This window comes from Pyrgilauda ruficollis, unplaced genomic scaffold, assembly GCF_017590135.1.
Source record: "Pyrgilauda ruficollis isolate IOZ18807 unplaced genomic scaffold, ASM1759013v1 scaffold71, whole genome shotgun sequence".
Taxonomy (NCBI): domain Eukaryota; kingdom Metazoa; phylum Chordata; class Aves; order Passeriformes; family Passeridae; genus Pyrgilauda; species Pyrgilauda ruficollis.
The window spans coordinates 1,935,724-1,960,792 of record NW_024528933.1 but is presented as its reverse complement, the minus strand read 5'-3'; the positions used below and the strand labels follow the sequence as shown (position 1 = coordinate 1,960,792).

At 35.6% G+C, this 25,069-nt stretch overlaps 1 protein-coding gene across 2 annotated transcripts in view; it reads right to left on the bottom strand.

Moving 5' to 3' along the window:
- BNC2 (basonuclin 2) overlaps nucleotides 1–20,750 on the bottom strand; it is a 231,114-nt gene extending 210,364 nt beyond the window's left edge. The window contains exons 1-2 of one of the 2 annotated variants that reach the window (XM_041485604.1): nucleotides 20,577–20,750; nucleotides 18,710–18,722 (exon numbers count right to left, since the gene is read on the bottom strand). In XM_041485604.1, the coding sequence (XP_041341538.1) occupies nucleotides 18,710–18,722; nucleotides 20,577–20,676 (113 nt within the window). In that variant the 5' untranslated portion in view covers nucleotides 20,677–20,750. The remainder of the gene's footprint in view (nucleotides 1–18,709; nucleotides 18,723–20,576) is intronic. The other variant, XM_041485603.1, reaches the window with a different exon arrangement.
- Nucleotides 20,751–25,069: the final 4,319 nt, after the last annotated feature.

Genomic DNA, 25,069 nt, shown 5'->3' with positions numbered 1-25,069 from the left:
ACCAAAAATATTACACACACATGCACACGAATATACACTCATGTGCATATTATCAGCTTTATGCAATGAGAAATATGTTAATTTACTTAGCAGGGCAAGGCACATTTGGTGAGTGTGGATTAGCTAAAATAACAGAGGGGAAAAGCTGGGGTAAGCAGGCTGAAGCCCTGTGTGTGGCCAAGGCAGCGGGAAGCAAGGCAGAGAGAAAGAGAATGAACCCAACAACACAACAGTGGAACAGGCAGCTGGCCTGAGATGCTAATTCAGCGCTTTAACAAATCAATGCCACTTGAAAAGTACAATGCGAGCCCTCACTGGGTAGATGTCAGGGGACTGAGAAAATGCATTCTCAAGTATTTCACATTAAGAGGGAATAATGTGTTAATTTATAACTCTTCACCCTATACACTTGGATTATCCATCTGTGTCAGTGATTTGACTTCTTAAATTTATCAAAAACATGCGCAAAGGGAGGCATCTTCTGCTAAAGCATTGGGAAATAGCAATTCAGGAGCAGTCTGCCCTATTTTGTTGTTGGGTGGACGGCTGGAGGGGTTTTTTTTCTTTTTCCCTTTTTTTTCCTTTGGACCCTTTGGTCAAACGAAGGCCTTGCCTTTAGTGGTGGCTGATTGCATTAGGTACCATCCGTCAAACGTGACACCACAGAGTAGCAAAATCTTGAATCAGCAACCTGAGATGCCATCATCGGAATTTAGTTTAAGGAAACTTGGCAAAATCCCTCTGCACACCTAGCAGAAGAGAAGCTGCTACGATTAAAATGCCGTTCTAAATGCCAGCTGAGATCTACAGATGCTACCTGAAATACAAAGGAGAGCAGGCTGGGGGGGGAGAAGTAAGTTGGGTTTATTTTGAGATGGCATGTATGTATAAGGAGTTTCTGTGCAAACTTGAAGTGGAACTGTCATAAGAAAAGTATTACTGATTGTCTTGAGGTCAGATTCTTGAAACTGTTCCTTAACAAAAGATGTGTCTGTTTCAATTACATAGATAACACCATTTCATATGCATTGAGAAGTGAATGTCAGCCCAGAAAACACAGATCAAACCTAAATTGCTTTTGTTTGCCTGTTTCCAGCTTTTTTTTTTTTTTTTTTTATGTATTTATTGGTAAACTTTGCATTAATTTAAAGTGTCAAGCTACCTGCATGAGAATGAAGTCTGGTTTATGTCAATTGAACATATATACACTGTCATGGACAGTGGCAGTGTACCTTGCCACCCAAATATCTTCATCATAATGCAGAGAAGTAAAATCCAAAGGAGCAATAGGGATAACATGTATTAATTAGGATCAGCTCAGTAATATTTAGCACAAAGATATAGTGCTTTCTGACCAGCTTCAAACAGTTACTCATCTGTAGGTTAGATATTAACAAACAAAACAAAATTTAGGCAGAGAAAATAATTTCTAAAAATTCCTGGAAAGCATAAGTGGCTTGTACCATTTCAGATTAAATTAAATAGTCATGGACAACTTTCTAGGTGCTTGCATAATTGCCATTTATATTTCCTTATATTTGTACTACACAATACATATATTGTTGTAGAAAATTTTTTTGTCAATTATACAATTGCAATAGAAACAGACACTCTCTTAATTTCAGAACATTCATATGTAAATAATATGCTGATGAATGGAAATTAGATGCTATAGATGATACATAAGTAGCCACATCTAGTAAATGGAAATGCTACTTCACTTAAATGGACTTCAGTACTGCCGCCTTTGCCATCCCTTGCTTCCCTAGTAGAGGCAGGTACCACAAAAGATAAGGGTAGGTGGCCTTTCAGGGGGCTTCTGATAATTGTGAAAATAACCTAGAGAAGTACACAAGCTGGAAAATAAATCTAGTTTTGACCAGAAAATGTTTCATAATTTCATTCTCTCATACGGGGGCTTTGTCTTTTCTTTCTGGTTTTTTTTTTTTTTTTAAAACAAAGACAGACCTTGGAAATACATACTTTATTTTCCATGAAGAATGCAAAATTATTTTCTTGCAAAACAGAAACCCCTTAAGGAGCACTTCATATTTTTGGCACTGTGTACCTCTTTTCCTTCTACTTGCATGAAACCTTATGAAGGATATAACATGCATGCTTCATAGGCTTGTTTAAAACCTGAAAGGATCCTGAGGGGGTCTTTAGGTCTGTTTATTAATTATAACCCAGAAAGGTGCCACATATGTGCACTGATTGCTGAAAGTCTGGATCCTAGCCTCTCGCACAAATTTCTAATCCTGTCTGTCCCATCCAGACTTCTCCCTAATATAAGCTATCTATTCTTATCATTATAGTACATTTAATCCCCCTCTGCTACTCCCCTCCCCTCCTTTCTGGACTCACCTAAGGGGTTAAAAGACTAGAGTACATTTGTGACTTGTCAGTGACATATAATACCCAGGTCCTTCATGCAATCAACTTTTACTTGACATGTATTTGCTCATCACAGGACCCGCATTACTACTGGGAAAATGAAGAAAAACCTAAATTAACACTTGACATTCAATATGGTCAAGTCCTTAATTGGCTGGGCTTCCTGAGAAAGCAATTTTCTATTCCCCAAACTGTTCGTGTGTCATGTGTGGAGTGCAGCTCTTGGCCATCACTGCTGTCCCTCGCTCACTCTAATGAGAGCAGATGAATTAGTGCTACGTGACACGATTTTAGCAGGGCTCCCTCATTCCCTCCCCCCAGTCCTTTTCCTCTGTTAGTGACAGCTGTGTGGTGGGGGGTGGGGACAAGGACACTAAGAAATGCCAATTCAAATAGTTGTGTGAAGACTGAATGTATTTTTAAATATTAAGTATTTTCTTGATATTCCTGGAACCTTGAAATTTAGAATAGGATGGAAAAGGAGATACAGCAGTATAAAGATATAAGAAATTAGCTGAGTTTGCCTGGATACAAATTAACTTCCAGCATCTCTTCCATCCCTCTATTAACCTGTAGCAATCTAATTAAAATGGAAATTTCCTACACTGGAAAAGTAGTTTAAAAATATTTACAGAGTTGCTTGCTAAATGAATTTGCATTTTTTAAAATGTATATTTCATGTAAATAAAAAAATCATTTCTACAGCATGCTTCCCTGTATGACAAAGATCATGAACTACAAAAGAACATTTGTGTTTCTGTTTGGAAATGACGTCCATTGTATTAAATTTATTTTTAGTATATGGGAAATTTCTTTCATTCAGGATGGTACTGCTCACTTCGCAATATAATTTCAAATTCTAATAATGGTTTAACTATCTGGATACCAATGGAAATCCCGTAAAGAGCTCAAGTCTTTCATGAGTATTTGTTGACTGACAGACAAATGCAATTCCTACTGCTAAAATAAAACCACAACAAATTAAAACAATCTACAAAAAATGGAGTTTCAGCTGGTATAAAAGGTAATAAATTAGGAAAAAAAGAAGACTACAGAAACAAGACATTCAAAATACTTAAATTAAATTGCCCACCGAAAAAAATGAAGCATATAAATACTTGAAAATCTAAAATGCACATAAATGACTACAAAATATTTCAAGGAGACAATTCTATGAGACCATACTTTCACTTAACTTCTTAAATGCAACAGAAAAAGCAATATGTGAGACATATATTGTAAAAGAACTTTAAAATTAAGACTCACATTGCACAATCAGTTTAAGCAAAAAAAAATTAAGAATTATACTAACAGTATAGATGAACTTGCCTCAGGAAGTGCCTTTGTCTCAGATCAAAAAAAAAAGTAGCTTTGGAATTTGCACGTTATCTCTCCAAATCTGTGCCTGGCCTTGTAAAGTCATATTACTTCAATAATATAACACACAAGTGCAAACTTTTAGTTACAAGGCAGAAGAAATACATCTTTTTTGCTGTAAAATACATTCATAAACATGCATTACCCAAAAGAGAAATGAGATTTTTCACTGTATGTTTCTGCACCTATGACAAAGGTGTGCTGATTTTTATGGCTATGGTTGTAAATATTTCAATAAAGTAACAACAATGGTGTTTAAAGCCTCACTTTTTCCTATTTGCTTTTAAAACACCCTTTAGTCATTTCAGTGTTTTCAAACTACACTGAACAAACACATATGGCTTTGGACATCAGAATTTCTAGAAGGCTTTAAATGCTCCTCTTTATCAGGTGCTGAAATAAGCCCTCAAAACACAATGAAAGTTCTAAAAGGCAACTATGACAAAAAATTAAAATATCAGTCATTCTCGGTGTTGCATCTTCCCACAAAAGAACGGCAAAGAACAGAACTAGACCCCCAATCATACCTGTATTAGCAGAACGCTAAACTTCAGAGCACATCACTGACAACAAACAACTCCACATTTGAAGCACTTGTTGGTGAGAAGTGGTTAAGGTTTCCTTTTAAAACAAACCCCAAAGTTTAGTCCTATAATTTTTTCAAGAAACAAGTACTGTAGCAGAAGCATCCTCAAGACAAAGGGCATAGAGATCTAGCTAATGGTGTTGTGGTGACCTTTGAGACACTGACTAGTCTGTCAAGCACCATCTGCGATATGGACAGCATAGTTAAGAGGAGGATTATTAGCTAGCCTAGAAACTGAAGAGCCATTTCAGTCTTAAAAAGAATATGAACTAAATTCACTGAACCTGTGCAGCCTGAACATGTGACTAACACAGGTTAAGAAAGCCTTCCACTGCACAGGATATGATCCAAGTATTATGTTGAATATATGGCACCTCTCATCTTAAATTCATCCTGAGAATAGGAAAACTAAAATCAAAGAGGCACTGTACCATAAATCACCTTTACTATCAGCAGTATGAGCAGTATCTTCTGTCAACAGATATCACAAATACAGTAAAGTTCCTAGGAAACTCAGGACTACTCCTAAATAGCATAGAAAGACATGCATTAAAAAAGCCTTAGCTTTCCCTAAAAACATTAATTCTATTTGGTGTAGGATATGCACCAGCATCCTGATTCAGCATGCTCAGATTTTAATCATGTAACCTCCTTCACATTGCTGGATGAGAAGTAGAAATGACAGCAAATAATGGGTCAGAGGAGCTACTTGCTGCTAAACTAGAAAGCTCCTTTACTTACTGCCTACAGTAAAACAGCCCATTAAGAGTTGCTTTTTGATTAAAAACAAGTAAGTAATTTCAGCTATGGCAAAGTGACATGTTTTAACTTGACATTCTGTTAAGGATGAGTACCCTGTGAAGCTCATGAAAGAGTGAAGAGATTCAGTGGAACACTAGGATTTACTATATATACTCAATGCCACTGTCGCTCCTGTGCAAAACATGTCAACCCAGAAATATCTGACTCAACAGCCCTAAGGTTATTTAGAATAGAAAGTGAGATTTTTACATGTTTCACTTTGATGCCATGAAAGCAGCTGCATTAAGTTCTCTCAGTGGTTTTTAAAACCCAAATAAAATGCTTGCTCTGTGTTTTAAAAGTTACTGTGAAAATGTGTGCCACCCACCCAGTCAGTAATAGCTTACATTCACCATTTTCAGAAAAGATAAACACAGCAGAGAAGGAAATGATAATATAAAAACAGCCTGGCACGTGAAATGAGGAAAAGCATTGTAGAGTATCTGGCAAGACAAAGCACACAAATGTTATTTTATGAAAATTAATAGCATCTGAAATTATACTCCCGTCCCAGTACTCTCACCCAACCTCATGCCCAAATTAAAAGTACTTTATCTAATTCCCAGTTGAGAAGGTTACTAAAAGTGGTAAGTCACAGCTGTGTTGACATCAAACTTCTTGAACACAGAATATCAACGTCACACAACACACTTTGCAGATGCCTTGTTACAAGCAACACCACTCACTTGATCTGAAATACCTAAACTAGCTGTAAAATAAAGTGATAGTTTCCAGCCTCTTTGCTGGTTAAAGTCTTCTTTACAGTTCTGGAAACACAGCAACACTTTATTATGTTTATGCCAAACTTATCTGCATTTTGATTGGAATTTCACCATGACCAGTGGTTCAACTCAGTGGAACCTCAGACTGAGGTACTGAGACCGAGAACAAACCCCACTTATTCAACATTTTATCTAGATAGTCTCCCTTTCATTCCTACTAAAATCTATAACACAAACACATTCAATTTAAAATACAAACTAATTAACTATCCATTCCTTTTTAAAATGTAGGTATAATGCTGATACCTGGCTTGCCTTGAGGTTTTCAATTATGAACAGAATTTATCTTTCCCTGAACACAATAGACAAAAAAGGCATTGGACGTCAAATTCTGCACACCTCTAAATGATGCTTCCTTACAGCATATATCAGTATTTGCTTTGATACACCTTGTTTCAGAAAACTGTATTCTCATCACACTTTTCTTCAGTCAACAGAATTAGAACTACCTAAGTAAGCGAGTGCGCTGTAATTGACTGTATGGAAATTACAGCACTGCTGTAACATCTGCACAGTAACTTCACTTCTGAAGATGGAGAGCATTTCATCCAATTCCAGATATATAATTTTAAAATTTTTCTGCAGCTAAAAGCATTGGCTTCATCAACTTGTGAAAACCAATGACGGAATTTAGTGCTTTAATAATGACTATAATAATTACAACAACCACTGAGGTTTTTTCTTCACAAAAACAGTGACTTTCTAGATCACATCTATCTAGCAAATAATGCTGACTTCTGCCTCACAATTTGAGTGGTTTCATGGTAGTCAATGACTATCACAAATAAAACTTAGTGCAAAGCTCTCACAGTACTGTTTCTTACAGAGGTGACCAGCAACAATATTTCAGTCCAAACAGAATTCTGGGAACATGTTTCTCCTAACTAACAAAAGCCTGCACTGAAATTCAGCTATCATTTTCAAACCCCTACTTTGTTTTTTAGTATTTTAAACTACAGGAATTTCTGTGCTCTTGGGGTCTGGATACTTAAATTTCTAGAAGCAAATTTCCATATCTACAATATGGTAGCAGAAGAAGAAATACCCTGAATTCCAATCTGAAGAATATAATGAATAATATTTTTAAAAAATTATGAATTGATGTATTTTATTTGGTATCATGGCACCACTGATGGTTTTGCCATTCTTTTCAGTGAGTCTCAGAGAGCATAAACAGTTAACAATTGATACTACTCATAATTCAAAATTAAATTCCTTATGAATCAATTACATGCTTAAAAATATAAAGAGGCTATGTACATTACTACCTGAAATTATTACAGATAATATAAGAAAAATGCATTTATAGTAGATAAACAAGATACAGATTATTTTTAAGATTGAATTATTTAGGACTCTGATTAAGGACCGCAGACTTAGCTCCTAGAGAAATTTCCAAGTGGAAAAGTATAATTTTTTTAGATATGTCCAGTCTCAGTGTTTCAGTAGTTACATGGATGCATTATTTACATACTTTATTCATTTAAAAAAAATATTTACAAGGGTACTGTATGATTGCAATGTGGATTTTTTGCATGGAGGCTAGAGTGTGTTGTAATTAATTCAAAGGAGAAAGTAAGAAAGGGTTACAGAATTCACAAAAAGCATGCAGACAAGATTCAGACTGGCACACAGTGTGTGATAAAAATCAAATATGGAACATAATGGGACATATGGAAACATATCTTTTGTGCAGGGAAGGATGAATCACAAGTTCACAGCTGGAATTTATGTGGATCCTTATTTAGTGGAGCATCTGTAGCCACTGTTTAGCTACATTCCCACATCAACAACAAAACAGTGCCACAGAAGAGAACACATGCATCAAGCTCCAGCTGGTATCTGCGCCCACCACTCCTTTCTTTTCCCTGAAGCCACATTTAGTCAGTTTTCTTTTTACAGTTTGTAGGTGTATAAACATGCATATGCAAGTCAGTGGATAGAAAAAAAAATGCCACACCTGACCACTGCTGAATTTTGGAAGAGATAGGGATGTGGTATAAAAAGGACAGGCTCCGGAAAAAAAAAAACCAAAACAGTATTTTAAAATCAGTCTCCTGTTTACAGTGTTACTTATTCATTTACAAATTTAGCTATTTCATGAACTTTACATGTTAGAAGAGTTTTACTTCAGTTTTGTATCATTAAAAAAGCCATTAAAAACGTAAATTTAAAAATCATAGGAAACATTATTTATAATGTTTATAAATCAAATTTCAGCTTTCTCTTTATAAAACTGCTTATGGATGGAATTGCTTTAACATCTTCACACCTGACTTTTTTATCCTCAACATTAAAACAAAGCAATAAATATTAATAAAATTAAATAAGCATGTGGAGAAAGACATAATTTTATGTCCAAGCACTTTCATGCAAAAGATACATAAATATCAACTAAAGATGTTTAAATTTGGGTTAGTTTTGTTCTGGGGGTTTGTGATGTTTCCCTTTTTAACATCACAGCTGTCTATGCTATGAGTTAAATAATTTTCTTCCACTGCCTTCTGAAAGATTTAATAAATGAAGAAATATATTAAGAAACCACACATTTTTATGCAAGATTAAAACTGCATTTTAAAATTTAAAAATGTATGAATTATCAGAGTTATTGAGCACTGAGTTATCAGAGGATTATTTTTTTAAACTAGCATATGCCACACAGCTAGCATATACCACACAGTCTCTCGTAAATGTATAATTAAAATTTTGAAGAACCTAGACTTTAAAGGTCATGCTTTTACAAATAATACATTATTTGAAACTAGAGTACAATGCTTTAATTCGTTCCCCAAATTTTATTCCTACAATTATTTGTTCATTCAATATTTAACATGCTCCATCACAGAAGAAGCAAAACATGAATTATGTTTTTCTTGAGGGAAAGACTGTGGGCAAAGCCCTCACAACAGTTCTGTGATTACAGAAGTATACTTGTATTGATTCCAATGAGAAAATGACTAGGCACTTAAAATTACAATCTTCTAGTGCTGTAAAGAACTGGTTTTCCACAGAAAACCTTTGCATAAGCAGAAAATTTTGGGATACCTGGGTTTTCACCTGAAGTAGTGTACTGACAGGGTGACTAACTCAATGAAGCTTTCATCACAAGAAAATAGATAGAAATTATTTTAAATAAATTTTCAGATGGGTCTGACGATGTAGAAAAAATACTAGCCATGTTTATTATTGTCTGAATACTTTCCATATTCTTGCCCATGTTCTAAACCCCAGCTTTTGCATCACTTCTTAGACAATCAGACTGGGAAGCCACTAATGAAACTACCCTCATTAACAAAAAAATACACTAGCATGTGTACCAGCTTTATTTTTTTTCTCAGTTTTTAATGAAAGGAAAACAAAAAATGCCACTTTGCAATAATCGCTATGCCAAAACTGGAGAAGTACCACTTTCCTTTGAATGAAAATTCACTTATGAGAGAGACTACTCATTTGTCAAGTTCTTGTAAATAAATTATCTTGTAAATAAATTATCTAAATACCAATTTAAAATTGAAGCTTATACAAACAATTTTTTTAATATTTAGGGGAGGCAATGTCTTCAGAATGCTGTATCAAAAGGTTAAAAACCCCCAAATTTTCAACTAAATATAAATGCTTCAATTGTATTTCTTATTTATCCCTGCAGAGAAAAATCAACATCTCAGTAGATTTATGAGCAATATTTGAAGAGGTCTTTCAAAATAGTACAATAACATTCTATTTAGATGATTTTGTCTTTTTTGACAAAATTGTTTTGTTTTATAGGAGAAGGAAATCAAAGTATGAATACAATGGATATTATACACTGGAAACAAACACAGCCACTCATACACATTTTGCAAATTTAAAACAGTGTTTACTATTCAGCTATCACTATTACAGTAGAAATTCAACTTTTTCTAAAGAATAGAACAATTATTAAAAATATGCTGTAAGTAAAATGTATGATAATGAGATCCCATGTCAGACAGACAGATGTCTCCTATTTCTTTACATGAAAAAAAAAAAAAAAATAGGGTGAGTTGAGGGTTTTTTCCTAGCAGAAAGGAAGTAATTGATAGACCCCAGGTTAAAACATACTTTCTTCTGATGTGACCATTCACTCATTCCCTTTCTCTCTCTTCCCCTCTCCGCCCTGAACTGAACTTCAACATTGCATTAACAACGGACTAGCGGATAGGAGGATCTATTAAAATGAGTAACTCACTGTGTAAGGTACTTCCTTTGCAGTATGCTCCATCTGCATGAAGCCAATGTTTTGGTGTGCTGTCTGCTGCTGTAACTAGTTCTCACCCAGATATCAATGAAGCTGTGCATACATTCTATTTTTTTTATGCAAATTATGGCTTTGGAGAGGTCATGTCTCAACACCACTGAATTAATAAGCAGCCAATCTGTGATATAAATAACATATTTAAAATCATCAATCAACTTTCAGATTATTACATTGTTTGCAGAATGTAATCAAAACTGCTAATGGGTAGCTCTCGCTGGGCATTTCTTTATGCCATTCTGCATGAAGATGCAGAAAAGTATATGAATAAATCTCTTTGTGGAGAAGTTTGTAAAAAGAGCACTTTTCCTGCCATCTTTAAGAACATGAGCAATTAAAATGAGCTGTTTCATAAAACTGTTTGTACACCAGTGTTTGAGTTACACTTGAGGAACACAGTAATTCAGAAAACAGATTTCTGTTCAAGGCTTTCAAAGGTAAAAAAATCCCACTCTACTCCAAATCCTGAAAAAAATCTATAAATAAGCAACATTATTTAATCATGAACAAGGTACAGAATCCCTACAATTTTCAGAACAAATGATAAAGTTTTTACACAGTTGTTATGTTTTTCCTGTTTCAGACACAGTAAGCCAGAAGTTGTTTTTCCTTTTCATACCTGCTTTCCACAACCCTTTCTTCTGCGCATTCTGATTTAAAAGAAAAACTAATATCAGATAAAGCAACACATAATTTGACAGCCTACCAGTTAAATTCTGACAGGGTCAATAAAATGAGAGCTTGCAGGAGTCCCAGATGAGGAACACTTTCATGAATGCCTCCATTGTGTAAACTCTCCGTATATCCTGCCTGCAAATGACAGTCATATGCCACCAGCTGCAGGAGGCATTCCAGCAATGTCAACTGCTGTGGGGCATTAAGGCAGGGTAGATGAGTTGGTACTTCTTAATATTTTTCCCTGGCTACTGCGAGAGCTGTCACACTTTACTCATTTAAGTGTTATTTTTTTAAAGACTATACTGTTTATTTAGAAATGTAAGAAAATATATCATTAAAGCATTGCTAATGGAGCTCCTCATTTTAATAGTAGTTTTATTATATAAAGCCAGCTGGAAGCAATTATTTTTTCCTTGCATACTCTTCATTAGTTTTTACCTCCTTCCTCCCCAAGACATCTATTTCAGATGTTCTTATCAAATTTATGTATTTTAAAAAGTAAACTGTTCAGGGAACAAACAGCTACTAAAAGTTATGATACGAAGTGTGAAAACACATCCACTACTCAGAAAAACTGCTGCTACCACTTCCGAGGAGACTGTTTTCCTATGAATTGCACTTTACAGATTGCCATAAATTTTTTTAGAGAATTCCTGCAAGAAAGAAAAGGTACACTTTTAATTAAGAACTAAGACTGAACACAGTGATAGAGGTTTGTGGGTTTAATTTGAGCAGCTTAATTTGCTTTTGAACAACTCACTGAATTCCAGTCTGATTTTTTTTTTGTCTACTAAATACTACTACTGTGTGGAAAAAAATGGTATTCAAGTATTTCATGAGTTTAATTTTCCCATTTTTCTTGATATTTTCTTTGTCAAATAAACATATTTGATATACTGAGAATACAAATACAATGAAGTTTCTTTTTTTTTTTTTAAATATTAGCAATGCCATGGTTAAGAAATTGTACAAAGTAGAGATTAAATTGAAATGCTTTTCAACACCTTCCACGTGATAATCCAGGACATCACACATTTTTACCATGTTTTTTGCATACAGACATACTGAAATAAAACAACACTGAACTCTCCATGTCAGCATTTACATCAAGCCATCCTTGGAAGTGATGCTTCTCCTCTCTGCCCCTTATGTCTTCCTACAGACCCTTATAATCAAGATTGCTTTAATTATTCAATTACTACCAAGAAGAGGCCTTCTTTTAATACATGTTCAGATATAGATATAGAGAAAGAAAAACTGCAGGGAAAGAAAAATGATGAAAGACATAAATAAATAAAGGGTATCAATAATGATCTATCATAAAATGACATTTTGCCGTTGTACTTCTGCAGGAGCTGTAACATCTCACAAGACATCCCTCTGAAAGCAGCAATAAAACTGCAGTACAGTACACAAGGTTTTGTATTCTGTGCAGGCAAAGGGCAATGAATATGCTAAAAGAAAATCAATCTGCATAAAAAGATTTGACAATAACATCTTCTGGTTTGTTTTTATATAAATATATTTCTAATGAGAAAAGAGAGAAGAAAGAACACTTTAGGAAGCCAAATTTTTATATAAACTAGAATAATTCCTGTCAAAATGCTACCTTATTGATTAAATCACCCTTTATTGTTGCTACTTTTTCTTTGGAAAAGTTTGTAGTTCCAGCTAGCAAGGAGTTCTGTAAACATTTCTTCTCTAATTTGTGTCATGTTGAATTACCCTGCCCAAATTTCATTCTGTGACTTTCAGTTGAAAAAATTCAAAAGTTCACAGACAAACAGAAAGCACCCTTAATTTTGCACTGGTAACTTCCACGGTAACACACAAAAAACTGAGCTTTCAGTAAGAGAGACATAAAGCCATACAGAGGCCCATAATGTCTAAAAGCTCAAACCTGACCTGACTTTAACAGAGAATCTTGTTTAATTTCTGGATTTTAATAAACCAGGAGAGCAGGTTTAGATTTCCTTAAGAAAGTGCAATAGCTATTTTAATTTTTTTTAAATTATGTTCCTTTCCTTCGTGTCTAAGTAATAGAAGAGATTAAAATACACAAAAGCAACCTTCTCTGCCACCACAGAATCTTGTCTTGCAAAATAGCTGGACACTTAGCTTCATAAAAGTTACACATATACAGAAGGCTTATAGAATTGAGCTCTGCTTACAGCTTGCTCTGAAACTAGCACACTGCTATCTGTGATTCTGTACCTAAACTACATGTTGTCCTTGATGCATGACAGAGCCTTCAATGACATGAATGGAAAACACATGCTTGGATCACAGTGAGGATGTGATCCTTTTTATTCTGTTTTCCTCTTACTAGTATGCCTAGTGTTGAATTGTTCAGATGAAAAGAACTAAACTGTTCAAAGATAGAAGTATTGCATTTTAAAGACACCAATCTTTAAGAAATGCATTAAAGATTGCATGGAGAAAATACAGATGCCAAGATTCAGGTAATCTATCTCTTTTCCTGGAATTCTGGTAAAATAAAATTTGAAAAGATATACCACAAATAAACAAATTGTGTTCATTAGGTGTGTCTTGCTGTTCCCTGGGTTGTTGAAAATTACTGAGGAAAAGAAGAACAATTAAAGGGCAGCTTTCAACATTAATTGCAGTAGGTATCACAAAAAATAGACAGGCATTTACCATGTCACTCAATTTCCTTTATAAGGGAAATATTTCAAATCCCACAGGTAGGCAGACTTCAGCACAAATATCTACTGGTGTATTTGTGTTGTGGTCCATTTTCAGATAAACACCATCTCAAATATTACAGTAAGTTTACCTGCCAGTGACAGTACACTTCAATGACAAGCCCAGAATAAATTTTCTCACTTTCCATAAAACTTCTTAAAGTACCGCTTTTTATTCACTTTGTAAGAGTAGATTGCTGAGTTCTGTGTGGTGCATGGGAGGGAACAGCATGATCATAATCATGACATTTTCTTGTCTGAACTCCCATGCTCTCTAAGTGGCAGATGACACTCTCCTTTCCTTTGCACAAGTGCACAGATACGCATCATCAGTAGAGGATGGGGATGCAATGGCTTCCCGAGAGAGTCAGAATAGCATCAATGGTATTCTGTTGGCAAGTTCACACTGATCAAAGCAATTCTGAGATGCTCACCTCCCAGCCCTCCAAAAGAGATGGCCTTTCTGTGACAAAATATTGTGTGACACAGCCATATAAGCGGCACTGTTTTCTCTGTCGGTGAACAAAAATAATTTAGAAAACAGTTGTCAAGTATTTCAATAAAGGAAAGGAGGCATTAGGGTATTACAATCATGAGTGGGGTGAAGAGTAAAGCAACAGATGCACGTCCATTGGCTGATGTACAGTCTCTTACCTTGGACATTTGTTAGAAAGACTGATGTTAAACTAAAGAATGTATTTTACCTTATTGAAAATCTGTATATAAACACATAGAAATTCATTACATAAAAATGCTTTTGAAGTTTACTCTTTTCTACAGGTCAGCTGGGAAAAAATAAACTCCTTGATTAGAGTTTATCTAGATGCTGAAATTTTGTCTTTACACTCTCTGAATTATAGCAAAAAGTTGCATTACTGGTTCTCTTTCCGAACTAAATGACTGAGACAGTAACAGTGGAATTCTCCCTTTCTCCCTCTTCTCTGTTTCAGCCTTCTCCCGTTTGAGCCAGTATGATTCATCACCTCCTGGGTATACTAGGAGCCCCAAGTTTGGAAATTCATTTAAACTGTGAAGAAACATTAGTCTACAAAGCAAATCCTTTTACAACAGCACAAGCACTATTGTTCAAGAAAAATAACTGAGCGAAGGAAGCTATACACAGCATATGTTTCGAGCATTTCTAGTAAGAAGTACATGCTCTTTAAAGCTTTTGTTTCTGATTCTACTTTATGACGGCAGTTCTGTATCAGTGAACAGGGTGTTCCTTTGCAATCAGCACAGTGTCACAATGACCTGGCAAATGTGAATGCTTTCACTATCACTACAGTCCTTGCAATCTTGCCTCAGCTGTGACCCATTCACTTTTGCCCCAACTTCACTAAGATGCCTTACTCAGCATCTAATTAGTTAGGGAAGATTTGCCTTAGCTCTTAACCCTGACATAAGAGCAGGAGACTCTGCTGCTGTTTTATACCAAATCTGTTCCATCACTACATTAATCAAATCCCTATAAAACCATACACGAATAAATAACTACAAAAATACAAAATCAAAAAATATGAAACTGTGTATTTTAAATTGTTAAACACTAGTACTTATTGCACAATATATATTTTAGCATGTGATTTAATATGTTTCAATGATTCATGCAGATTTTACAGTGTTGTGCATACATAACTCAAAGCTCTGACAGTGTCAGTACATCATCAACAGACACAGAATGGCTCAAATATGTTCAAACACTGTATGGGTATACGCGCAAGATTGATACGTATAAAAAGGAATGGGAAACAATGTGCTGTATTTTAGTTCTCCTTTAAATACTAAACACAGTGAGAGAAGCTGTTGAAATGGATTTTTTACTGTTGATCATGTATCATGCACATAGCTATGTATCTACCATTGCATGTACTTGTATGCCTCTAGTTGTATATGCTACAAAAAACATCCCGCATTTTTGTCAGGTACAATATCTCCCAATGCTTCTATTCTCAGGTACATTGGAAGAAGCAAAAAATTCTTGAGGCAAATATTTTTGATTTGATAAAAAGACAAGTACACATTTAAACCATGCTTTACCAAAATACCCCAAAAAATTAAAGCAAGTATCTGAAATAAGACAATGTAACCAATAAATCTTCTAAATTCATGTTAGCACACTAACTTAATCACAAACAGCATAAAAAAAGAGAAAAACCCACCAGGGTTCAGCTCATCTTTAAATGGTGTGATATATATATATATATATATATATATAATTATAAGATTATTATATTTGCTGATGCTTACTTACAAAAGCGATTGTTAGCTACTTTAAACTATGAAATGCATTTTACCAAAGCCAATCTTCCTCTCAATATGTTCATAGTAAATCAATGTATGGTATTACAGCCTGTTGTCAAATTAAGTTTGAACTCCTTTCACATGTACATAGTTATATGCTACAGTAAAACAGTTAATTACTTAATAAATGTTAAAATTGCATACAACCTCTATGACCAGCAACCCAGAAACATTTAAAAAGCTTTCACCTTCAATCCATTTGACATTACACTACTCTCCTATTTTTAAATACAGGTTCAATAAACAGTTTATGTGCCTATGTCTACATCAATGCTAGGAACTATCAGATGCAAGAATACAAGCACAGCTTAAAACAGGCAGTGCACGTTGTATGCAATTTAATACTTCTGGTAATATAAGCGCATACTCCACATATTATAAGTATTATTTCGTTTTCCTTGGAATAAGCATGCATCTATGCAAGGAAAAAAAGTTGAATTTACTGTACCATATCTCTTGTGAACAGATGCGTCTATATTAATATACATCATTGATTTAATTTTTCGTTTTCTTGGCTTCTCGCTCACCTATCTAGAAGTGATTTCTCTGGTGATAACTAACACATCATGCTAATGAGAGAATCTAATGTACAATAGAGAAATGTCACTACTAATAATATTTGCATGAAGTTAAATAAAGCAACTGTAAGAGAATGTCAGACAGTTGTTCTTTAATAAGATACAGTTACACAATGAAATTATGTTGTTAATTTTGTTACATCATTGAGTGAATCCTAAATTACTATATAATGATGCACAGATCCATTTATAATTCTGTATACTGCTTTTTCCACTCTCATGTTGAAAATAGCTTCTGGAAAGGCTATTACCTTTTTATCTGAAATGGATTAAACATACTTTTTCTCAACAAAAAGGTGGGTGGTTCTGGCATTTTGTGTCACTGTGGGTTACAGCCATTTCTCTCACAGTGTCATTTCTGAAATGACTTTTAAGTATTTTAGAACATTACAGCCCTTAAGGTAACTATGAAGAAAAATGGCATTTCTTTTTCTGACCAATGCACAAAACATTTATGAAAGCAGACAATTACAAAAGCCTGCCTTTTTTTTTTTTTTTTTTTTAATCAATCAAGCCCAGACCTTCTTTTCTGTTGTTAACAACTCCTTGCTAGAACTAGAATGGGTAGTGCGTGCCCTGGACCTAACCAGATGAGCATGGAAAAGAAGCCAAGGGTTTCTGCTCATTCTCGACCTGTCACTGATCAAAGTGACCCAAAGAAGCACTCCTTTTTAAAAGTTAAGATTTACGCCCTTTGAGGTTATCAGACATTCTTCTGTATACAGAAAGGATGACCCCTTTCAAGCAAATCACAGACTTTTACATGGACAAAAGGTACACAGGCAAAACAATGCAGTCAAGTGGCCATGTCATAAACTTCTCACAGGTAATTTAGGATAGTATTCCTTTTCCTCTCTCACCCCACCAAAATCTAAATTTGCTCTGGAATGTGGAGATACCATTTTTTGTGCTCCCATTTGCAAACGAAAATAGTAGAAAATTATATTAACATCATACTAGTTGTTAATAGTCCAAACTTGTACAATCAATCCTAATTTCTAATTTTTCTAAGACACATATCAAAAAAAGGTGATTTTATTCTGAGGAAAGTTATTCACTCCTATATATTATGCAAATAACAATGCAGTGTGAGTTGAGAGGTAAGAGGAGGGAGGAATTGAAAGGTTTTGTTTTGTTCTAAATAAATCTTCTTGCTATGCTTCAATTTTTCCACTAAAAACCTGCTTGAGATTAAGTTACAGTTCCAAGGAAAAGTGATGGTGCTTAGAGTTTGTTTGCTTCTAAAAATATGTGGAAAAGCAGCATTACACTTAGAAATTTAAAAGATAAATGTCTCGAGCATTACTGTGTATAGCTGGAAAAGTTTCACTAAACAGTTCTTTCAAACCATGCCAAACTTTGCTTGCAACTTATGTACATTTCATAACTTCATGTTATTTGTACTCATGAAAACAATTTTTGTTAAAGCATAGGAAAAGTTGAAAAAATACTTACATTTCCAGAAGATGGACTGAAAATAACTGACTAGCAAATGAATGAAAATAGATAACAGAAAACAATATTCAAAATTTTAGTGATTTACAAAGAAACACTGGCAGTTAGACACAAATTTGTAACTGCACTTGCACACTGTATGAGCAAGCCAGCAAGTTACAACAGTCCCAACAAATCAGAAATTTAAGACAAAAAATGCTATCCTTAAAGAGGAGAGAAATGCATTTAGCAAAATAATTTACCCTCCTCTTAAATCATGATGAAAGCATATTTGCACTGGATATGTTCAGCACATGATAAACAAACAAACAAAATAGGACAAGGGGATTAACAAGTACGCAAACGTGTCACAAGCAGACTTTTAAGAAATAAATCTGTTCGCCATTACCACCTTTTCAGTACTACTGTGTATGTATGCCAATTCACACTGATGCAGCATCCAACACACATTTATTCATTTAGTACATTACTTCTCGCTTTCTATACAGAATATATGGGCATTCATGTTCAATAATGTACAAAATCCAGTTAACATTCAAGAATTAGTACATGAAAATATTATTTAAAAAGAAAAATGGCAACCAAATAGCCTAGCTTGAGTATATACACGTTTGATCTAGTTTAATAAGCTAGTTGTCTCAAATTATTTTACCCCCTCACACATTGTGAATGCTCTTCTATTTAGTTTTATTTCCTTTCTTTGCCAGTGTTGAACATTTTCTGGTATTTAAAAGACCACACAGTCTAAATCTGTTGAAAAAGATCTAATACTAAACAGGCAATCTAGTGCTATCAATGTGGCTCAATCATCATTTATCAATTGATTGTTATCTGAATCTAGTTATGTTAACTCTTTTGTGGCTGAAATGTAAAGAACATTCCCTCCACCCCTAAAATTTAATCTGACTTCTTGCTAAAATAATACAGCAGGTAATTAGGATAACTGTTTTCCATGCCATTGCCTAATATCAGTGTAACCAAACATGTTATGTATCACAGACAGGCATAGAGCTGATAATGTTTGTAAGCAGTGCAGTACAATTCACACTTCCTAGTGCCAAGCAGTATTATTGAAATATGCATCTCTACCAGGAAATGAACTTTCTTACTTTCAAGAATGGAAAATTGAACAGAGTTGCCTATTTGCCTTACGTTGATTACATTCTATACCAGCATACTGTATCAGCAGTAATCAGGGTCCCTCTACAGGATATATCAAAATATTCCTTATTCAAATGCCTTCATCCTGTCCTGAGCTATACTGCTTAAATGGTAGCCCACAGACAACCGCTATTGGTTAATAACTATCTGCTTTGGAGTTTCACTTGGATTTAAAGTTTTTTTTAAATAATAAAATATTGGTTTATGGTCAGTATTCAGGCATGCTTTGTTCCTTTAAACTACAAAAACCTATTTACTTTCCCTCTCTTTTCTTACAGTACAATGCCTCTCAGGTAAATTAATTAATTCAGTTTTATATCCAGCATTAAAAGAAAGTCAAATATTACTAAAAAAAAATATTAACTCCTCATCTGGCTAACACAATATTTCAATTATTATCCATCAGTGTCAGACCATAATTGGAAACTAGTTTTCAGAAGGGCAAAACATCTCCTGGTAGGGAGTCACCCTGTTAAAAACCTCCAGGTTGAACTTCCCTCCCCTGCTTGAGCCCCATCCAAGCTGAAAGTTTGTCCCTCTCTTTTTTCTTTTTTTTTTCCTCTCCCTTTTTTTTCCTCTTCCCCCCCCCCCCCCCTTTTTTTCCCCCTTCCCCCCCCCCCCCCTTTTCCCTTCCCCTTCACCCAGAAGAGCCAAGCAATTGTGCAAAATTTACTGTAACACACAAGGCGCGTATCACCAAGTGCATGGTACAGAGACACTGGCTCCTGTGATTAATTATCAGTTATAACTGGCCTTGCAGTAACATTTTCGCTTTCCCGTCAGAACCGGCATACCAAGCTGCCTTAAACGCGGCCCCCGGTGAAGGAGCAGCTCTGGGGAGGACGCCAAGGCTCAGCTCCGCAGAGAGAGGGGGAGCGAGAGAGGGAGCAAGCGGGGAGAGGGAGCGGGAGAAGAGAGACCCGAGGACTGAAACTGTCTCCTCTAACGACCCTCAGCTCCGTGCTGGCAGCAGCTCCAGCAGGACAGCTCGTCGCTCCTTCCCCCTGAATAAAACTGATTTCTGCCACATGAAGTCAATTATGCCGTTCTGAGGGGCCCCCTAAATTTAGTATCAGCTTGATTTTGGGGGCTTATGTACTAAGGAAGAAAAAGGAGTTTTCCTGGGATAGCAGATACTTTTATTTATGGGACGGGGGGATAGGAAAGGGGAAAATGCTGGAACAAAACAAAAGCAAAGAAAGAAAGAAAAACAATCTTACTCGGAGCAAAGCTCCATTTGGAAACTTTAAAACAAATGCTCTGCTTTTACTTAAGGCTTTAATATTTTTTTCTTCTTTTAAAAAGGAGCCCTTAGGGAAGAAATGAAGTAACCATGCACATTCCAATGACATAGTTATGACAGTTCAGAGGCTAACTATGTAGTGATGAATGAAACAAAAATGAAACGTGGAAAGAAAGAGAAAAAGGAGGAGGGGGGGGAAAGGCACAAAAATTGCATGTTTTAAAATAAACGAAAGTAACGTACCTGTTGGGACATTCTGAATAAGAGGTTAGTGTCAGTGTTCTGCCATGTCCCCATGAAACCAGAGTCGGTCGCTGCCGTTCTTGTTCCGAACTGCATGGAGTTGTCAGTGCAGGAGTCTCTTAAAGTCAAGTCTCTTGCCCTCTTTCGCTCTCTGTGTCTCTGTGTGTGTCTGTCTCTCACATCCACTTCTGCCTCTTCTGACTGAAAAGTGAAGGTGGATTTTTTGAGCCTCTTGGCAGCGAGTAGCAGGAGTGTAGTGTAGTTAAGAAGCTAGCTGCACTGTGCATTTCATTTGGGAAGGGGGGATTCAGGGGAGAGGGTCAGAGCTTCTTTCGCACCTTCAGCAGAGAGACCCCTATCATTTATGCATAGATTGTGACTCCCCAAGCTCGCCTTTGCTCAGTTTAACAGCTGCCTGTCAGGTGTGCATGCAGCACTAAGGAGACCCAACCATCAGCTTCAAACTCTCAGCCACTGGATGTCATTGGATAGCAGAGCAAAGAGTCAACTGCACTGCTCCACTGTCAGGCACCAAATGACATCCTGCACTAACCCTTCAGTCTACAGATACACAGATACACACACACGCACATTCTCTCTAAGTAGCACAATGATTAGAGTGAATTGGGAGGGAAAAAAAGGCTGTGGCCCTTTCGCTGTCTTTCTCTGTCTTTCTCTGTTTTTTCTCAACAATGCTGTCATGTACAGCATGTTATATCTGACACTTGCCTACCCCACAGGATTAGCAAATCCAAAGAAAAGGAAAAAAAAAAAGAAAATTCAAGAAAGCAAGCAATTAAATACAGTCAATATTAACTTAGAAATAAAACATAAAAGTTGGCCTGATTATTTTCTAAATATTAATCAGAAAAGAATTGCAGAAGTCAGCTTCTATCCCAAAAGAAACTCTTACCAAAGAGGGGAAAAAGACATGATCCAACTTCTTTTGAAATAAAACTAGAAAGTCATACCCTCATTTCATCTCTCACACCCCTCTCTCTTGTTGCCCACTGCTAAGAGTCTTAAGCAAAATCGAGAGCAAGAAAGGACGGGAAAAAATGACAAAGCTAGCCTTTCCCTTCCCTCCCCCAAAAGATCAAAAGTAGTTTTTTGGGTTGTTTTTTTGGGGTGGTTTTTTTTTTTCGTTTTTTTTTTTTTTTTTTTTTTTTAAGAAGCTGGTTGAAGCAGCTACAATACACCTTTCAAACAGTAAAGAACAAAGAAATTAACCACAGCAGAAAAGAATCTGGTCCCACACAGCTAAAAAGTAATGCAAAAAACCCAATGTTTTTCGTTTAAAATCTTCTGCACTTAAGGTACAGTACTATACATCAAGTTAAACAATACTATTGCAATACTGCTCTTAATTACAAAGGCTTTCTAAAATTAATCTTATTTGAAAAATTATCTTACCCATTTCATCCTTTATATACAGAAAAGAAATCATAACTCTGCAAAAAAACTTCATAAATAAAACAAAATTCATGCAACCTTATAAAAAAAGGCCAGAGTTTAAAAAAAAAAAAAAAAAAAAAAAAGGTATCCTTTCCAATATAAGGAACATTCATCTTCTAATAAAATCTACAAATTTAGGAGGACAAATGTACCACTCACTGCTTTTTTCTTAACTCAGGAATAACAATAAACCTCACTCTCTGAAACAACAAAAGAAACAGAAGAGAGCTTCAGTGGCAGCTCTGTGTCATTAGCGTGCAATGAGAAAAGATGAGAAGATGTACACTATGTTGACACAAATGTGCCTTCCCCTCTAGACCCTACATCTCTTGAAAGCTTTTCTGTTAAACTTTCCTTCAGTTCAGCACCATTAAGTACAAAAAAAAAAGTCTCAGAAGCAGCAAATTCAATATCCAAGAAGAAACAAGGAAGAACCCCAAGAACTGTTGCTTTAAAATATATTAAGTCCACTTGTGGTCAATAAAAATATTCTCTACTGGGGAGGGGAAAATGACACTTAGGAGTCAATTGTACCAACAGTGGCTGTACCTTTACAGCTAGCTATTAGCCCCTCAAACTCCCTCTAAAATTTGCCAGCCTCTTCATTTCTGAAGTGGCACTCAGTGCCTCAGTCAAGCTGCATGCTCAGCTCCTGACCTTCCCACTAATGGCTGTTATTTGTGGGAGGCTTAAGGACACTGTCAATAGCAAGCTTCCTCCTCTCCGTTCTGCATCTCTTGTGTGCTCTCGCTCACAGTCTTTATCTCCATCTCTTACCCACGCCCCCCCCTCCCCCCGCATCTTTTTCCTGTCCTGCAGTCCTCTCCTCTCTGAGAGAATAAAAAAAACACCCCCACACACACATCCATGCACACACACATGTATGCGCGTGCACACAAACACACACAAAATCAACTGGAGTGCAGCAGCAAGCACCTGCAGTAATAGACTCTTTTATTAAAACTGTTATTCTGCAAGACTTGAAATTCCCAGTGGATCGGGCCATGTCAAAGCCGATATAATTAACTAGAGGCTCAGCAACGGATCAATTACCAGACAAGCAAGTGATAGTGAAATCAATGAAAGATCATCAGCCACATTATCAGTGTTGCAACTCATTAGGGTAAAACTGAGAAATGTGCTCAAAGCCAGCCCAAGCAAGGTGGCATTACAAAACAAAGGGCTAATTTGGAGACCCTGCTGTGAACAATCTGTAACAGAATTAGCCTTTTTTTCCCCTAAACTGCAGAGCTAAGTAACGAAATGTGACAGACTGAGAGAAGCAGTTTATTAAGACACCAACTCCAAGTTTATTTAGTTCATAAACTCTCTCCTAGAAAATCAATACAGTCTGTACAGGGTTATTAGGCTGACTAGCTAATACATCCAAATCTGGTCTTCCCAAGCAGAAATCTTGGCCAGAATGCTACAACCTTACAAGAAATCTAAGCTCACTCAGATCACTGTATCAAAGGAGGACTATCATTTAATTATCAAATGTGTGACTTCTACATCTCAGCTTCAGAATGTTTTCAGAAAGATATATTTCCCCCCCACCCCACTAACATGACAGAGAAGAAACAAAATTTAGTCTGTCAGTCCCAGTCCAGCTCAGGTCATCCTTAAATTTACAGTGTCTCTACTGCATCTTGCTTGGCAAAATAATGACAGCACAGAAAAACCAAAACAAGAAATACTGAATTTCAAACAGGGATATGAAAAGTAGCAGTCAATAAGGACATAAAAGTAACCAAGAAGGAAAAATGCAACAGAAGCCAACCTCCTCAAGTAGCAGTTTAAGCCTCATCTAACTGTACAGGAATGAGTTCGGGGATTGGGGAGGAAAAGGGGGGAAGGAGGGAGGGTAGAAAGAAAAGGAAAAAAAAAAAAAAAACCCACAACTTTAGTATACAAGTCTGGCACAAACTGAGCATTTTCTCTCCTCTTTGGCTAGCTCATATGAGAATCTGAAACACTATAGTCAAGGTAAGGGCTCTAAAAGTATTTGAAAAAAATCCTTTTAAAAGCATTTAAAAATATCTAATTTTCAATAGATTTTTAATCAGGAATATGTTCTGCAAGTATTTTACTGCTATCCAATGGCATTTGTGCTGACAGATAAAAGGATCTATGAAATTATTTTACATTTTCACCTCCTGGGAATATCCAGATGCTGAACAGAAGAGGTGCCTACAGAATCCAGGTTCTAATGGAACTTAAAACAGAGTGCAGTTGCAGTTGTCTGCTTGTGTTTTTTAAAATTTTACATGCTTTGTGAACTGCATGTCGTGTTAGGGTATTTTCTTCTTTTTGTTTTAAATAATAGTACTTACTTTCAAAGACAATTACATTATCTGCATGACTTTCTGAATCTTTTAAAAATATAATTTGTTGATTTCATCTCTCCTCTGAAAACTACTGATACAGAAATGCACCATATGGCAAGAAAGGATAGGAAAGGTGATTACAGAAAATCCAGGTGCCAAGAAGAAAATCTAGCCAGCAGAATATGCTATATAATGTACTTCTTTCTAAATTCCATTACTCTGACAGTTTAAGTGTTAATTATTTCAGTTAAAGGGTTAATGCAAATAGTTCAAAATGACTAAACATTGACAAAATATTTTCTTCTTTTTGTTCCAATTATTCTGTATTATTAATTAAGCTGTTAAAACATGCAACAGTTACTATCTCCTTAATGTTCAATAATATGTAAACTCTTTAAAGAGATTTTTGTTCCACGTCTCTGCTTTAGATATTAATCAAGAAAATAATTACAGAGGAATTTAGTAAAAAAAATCTACATGCATATAACTATGTACTGTACATGTACGTTCAACGAGGTCCAATTAGTTGGAAAGAATTTGCATTTCAGTTAGTATGAGCTAACAAGACTGTAGGGAGACAATGTGATTCTACTCGCAGGGCAAGAAAGAATGGTGTTTTTCTGTAAGCATTAATTCCCATAACTGATAATTTTAAAATGTTACTGATCTTTACAGTATTTGTTTTTCAAACATCTAGGAGTTCAGTA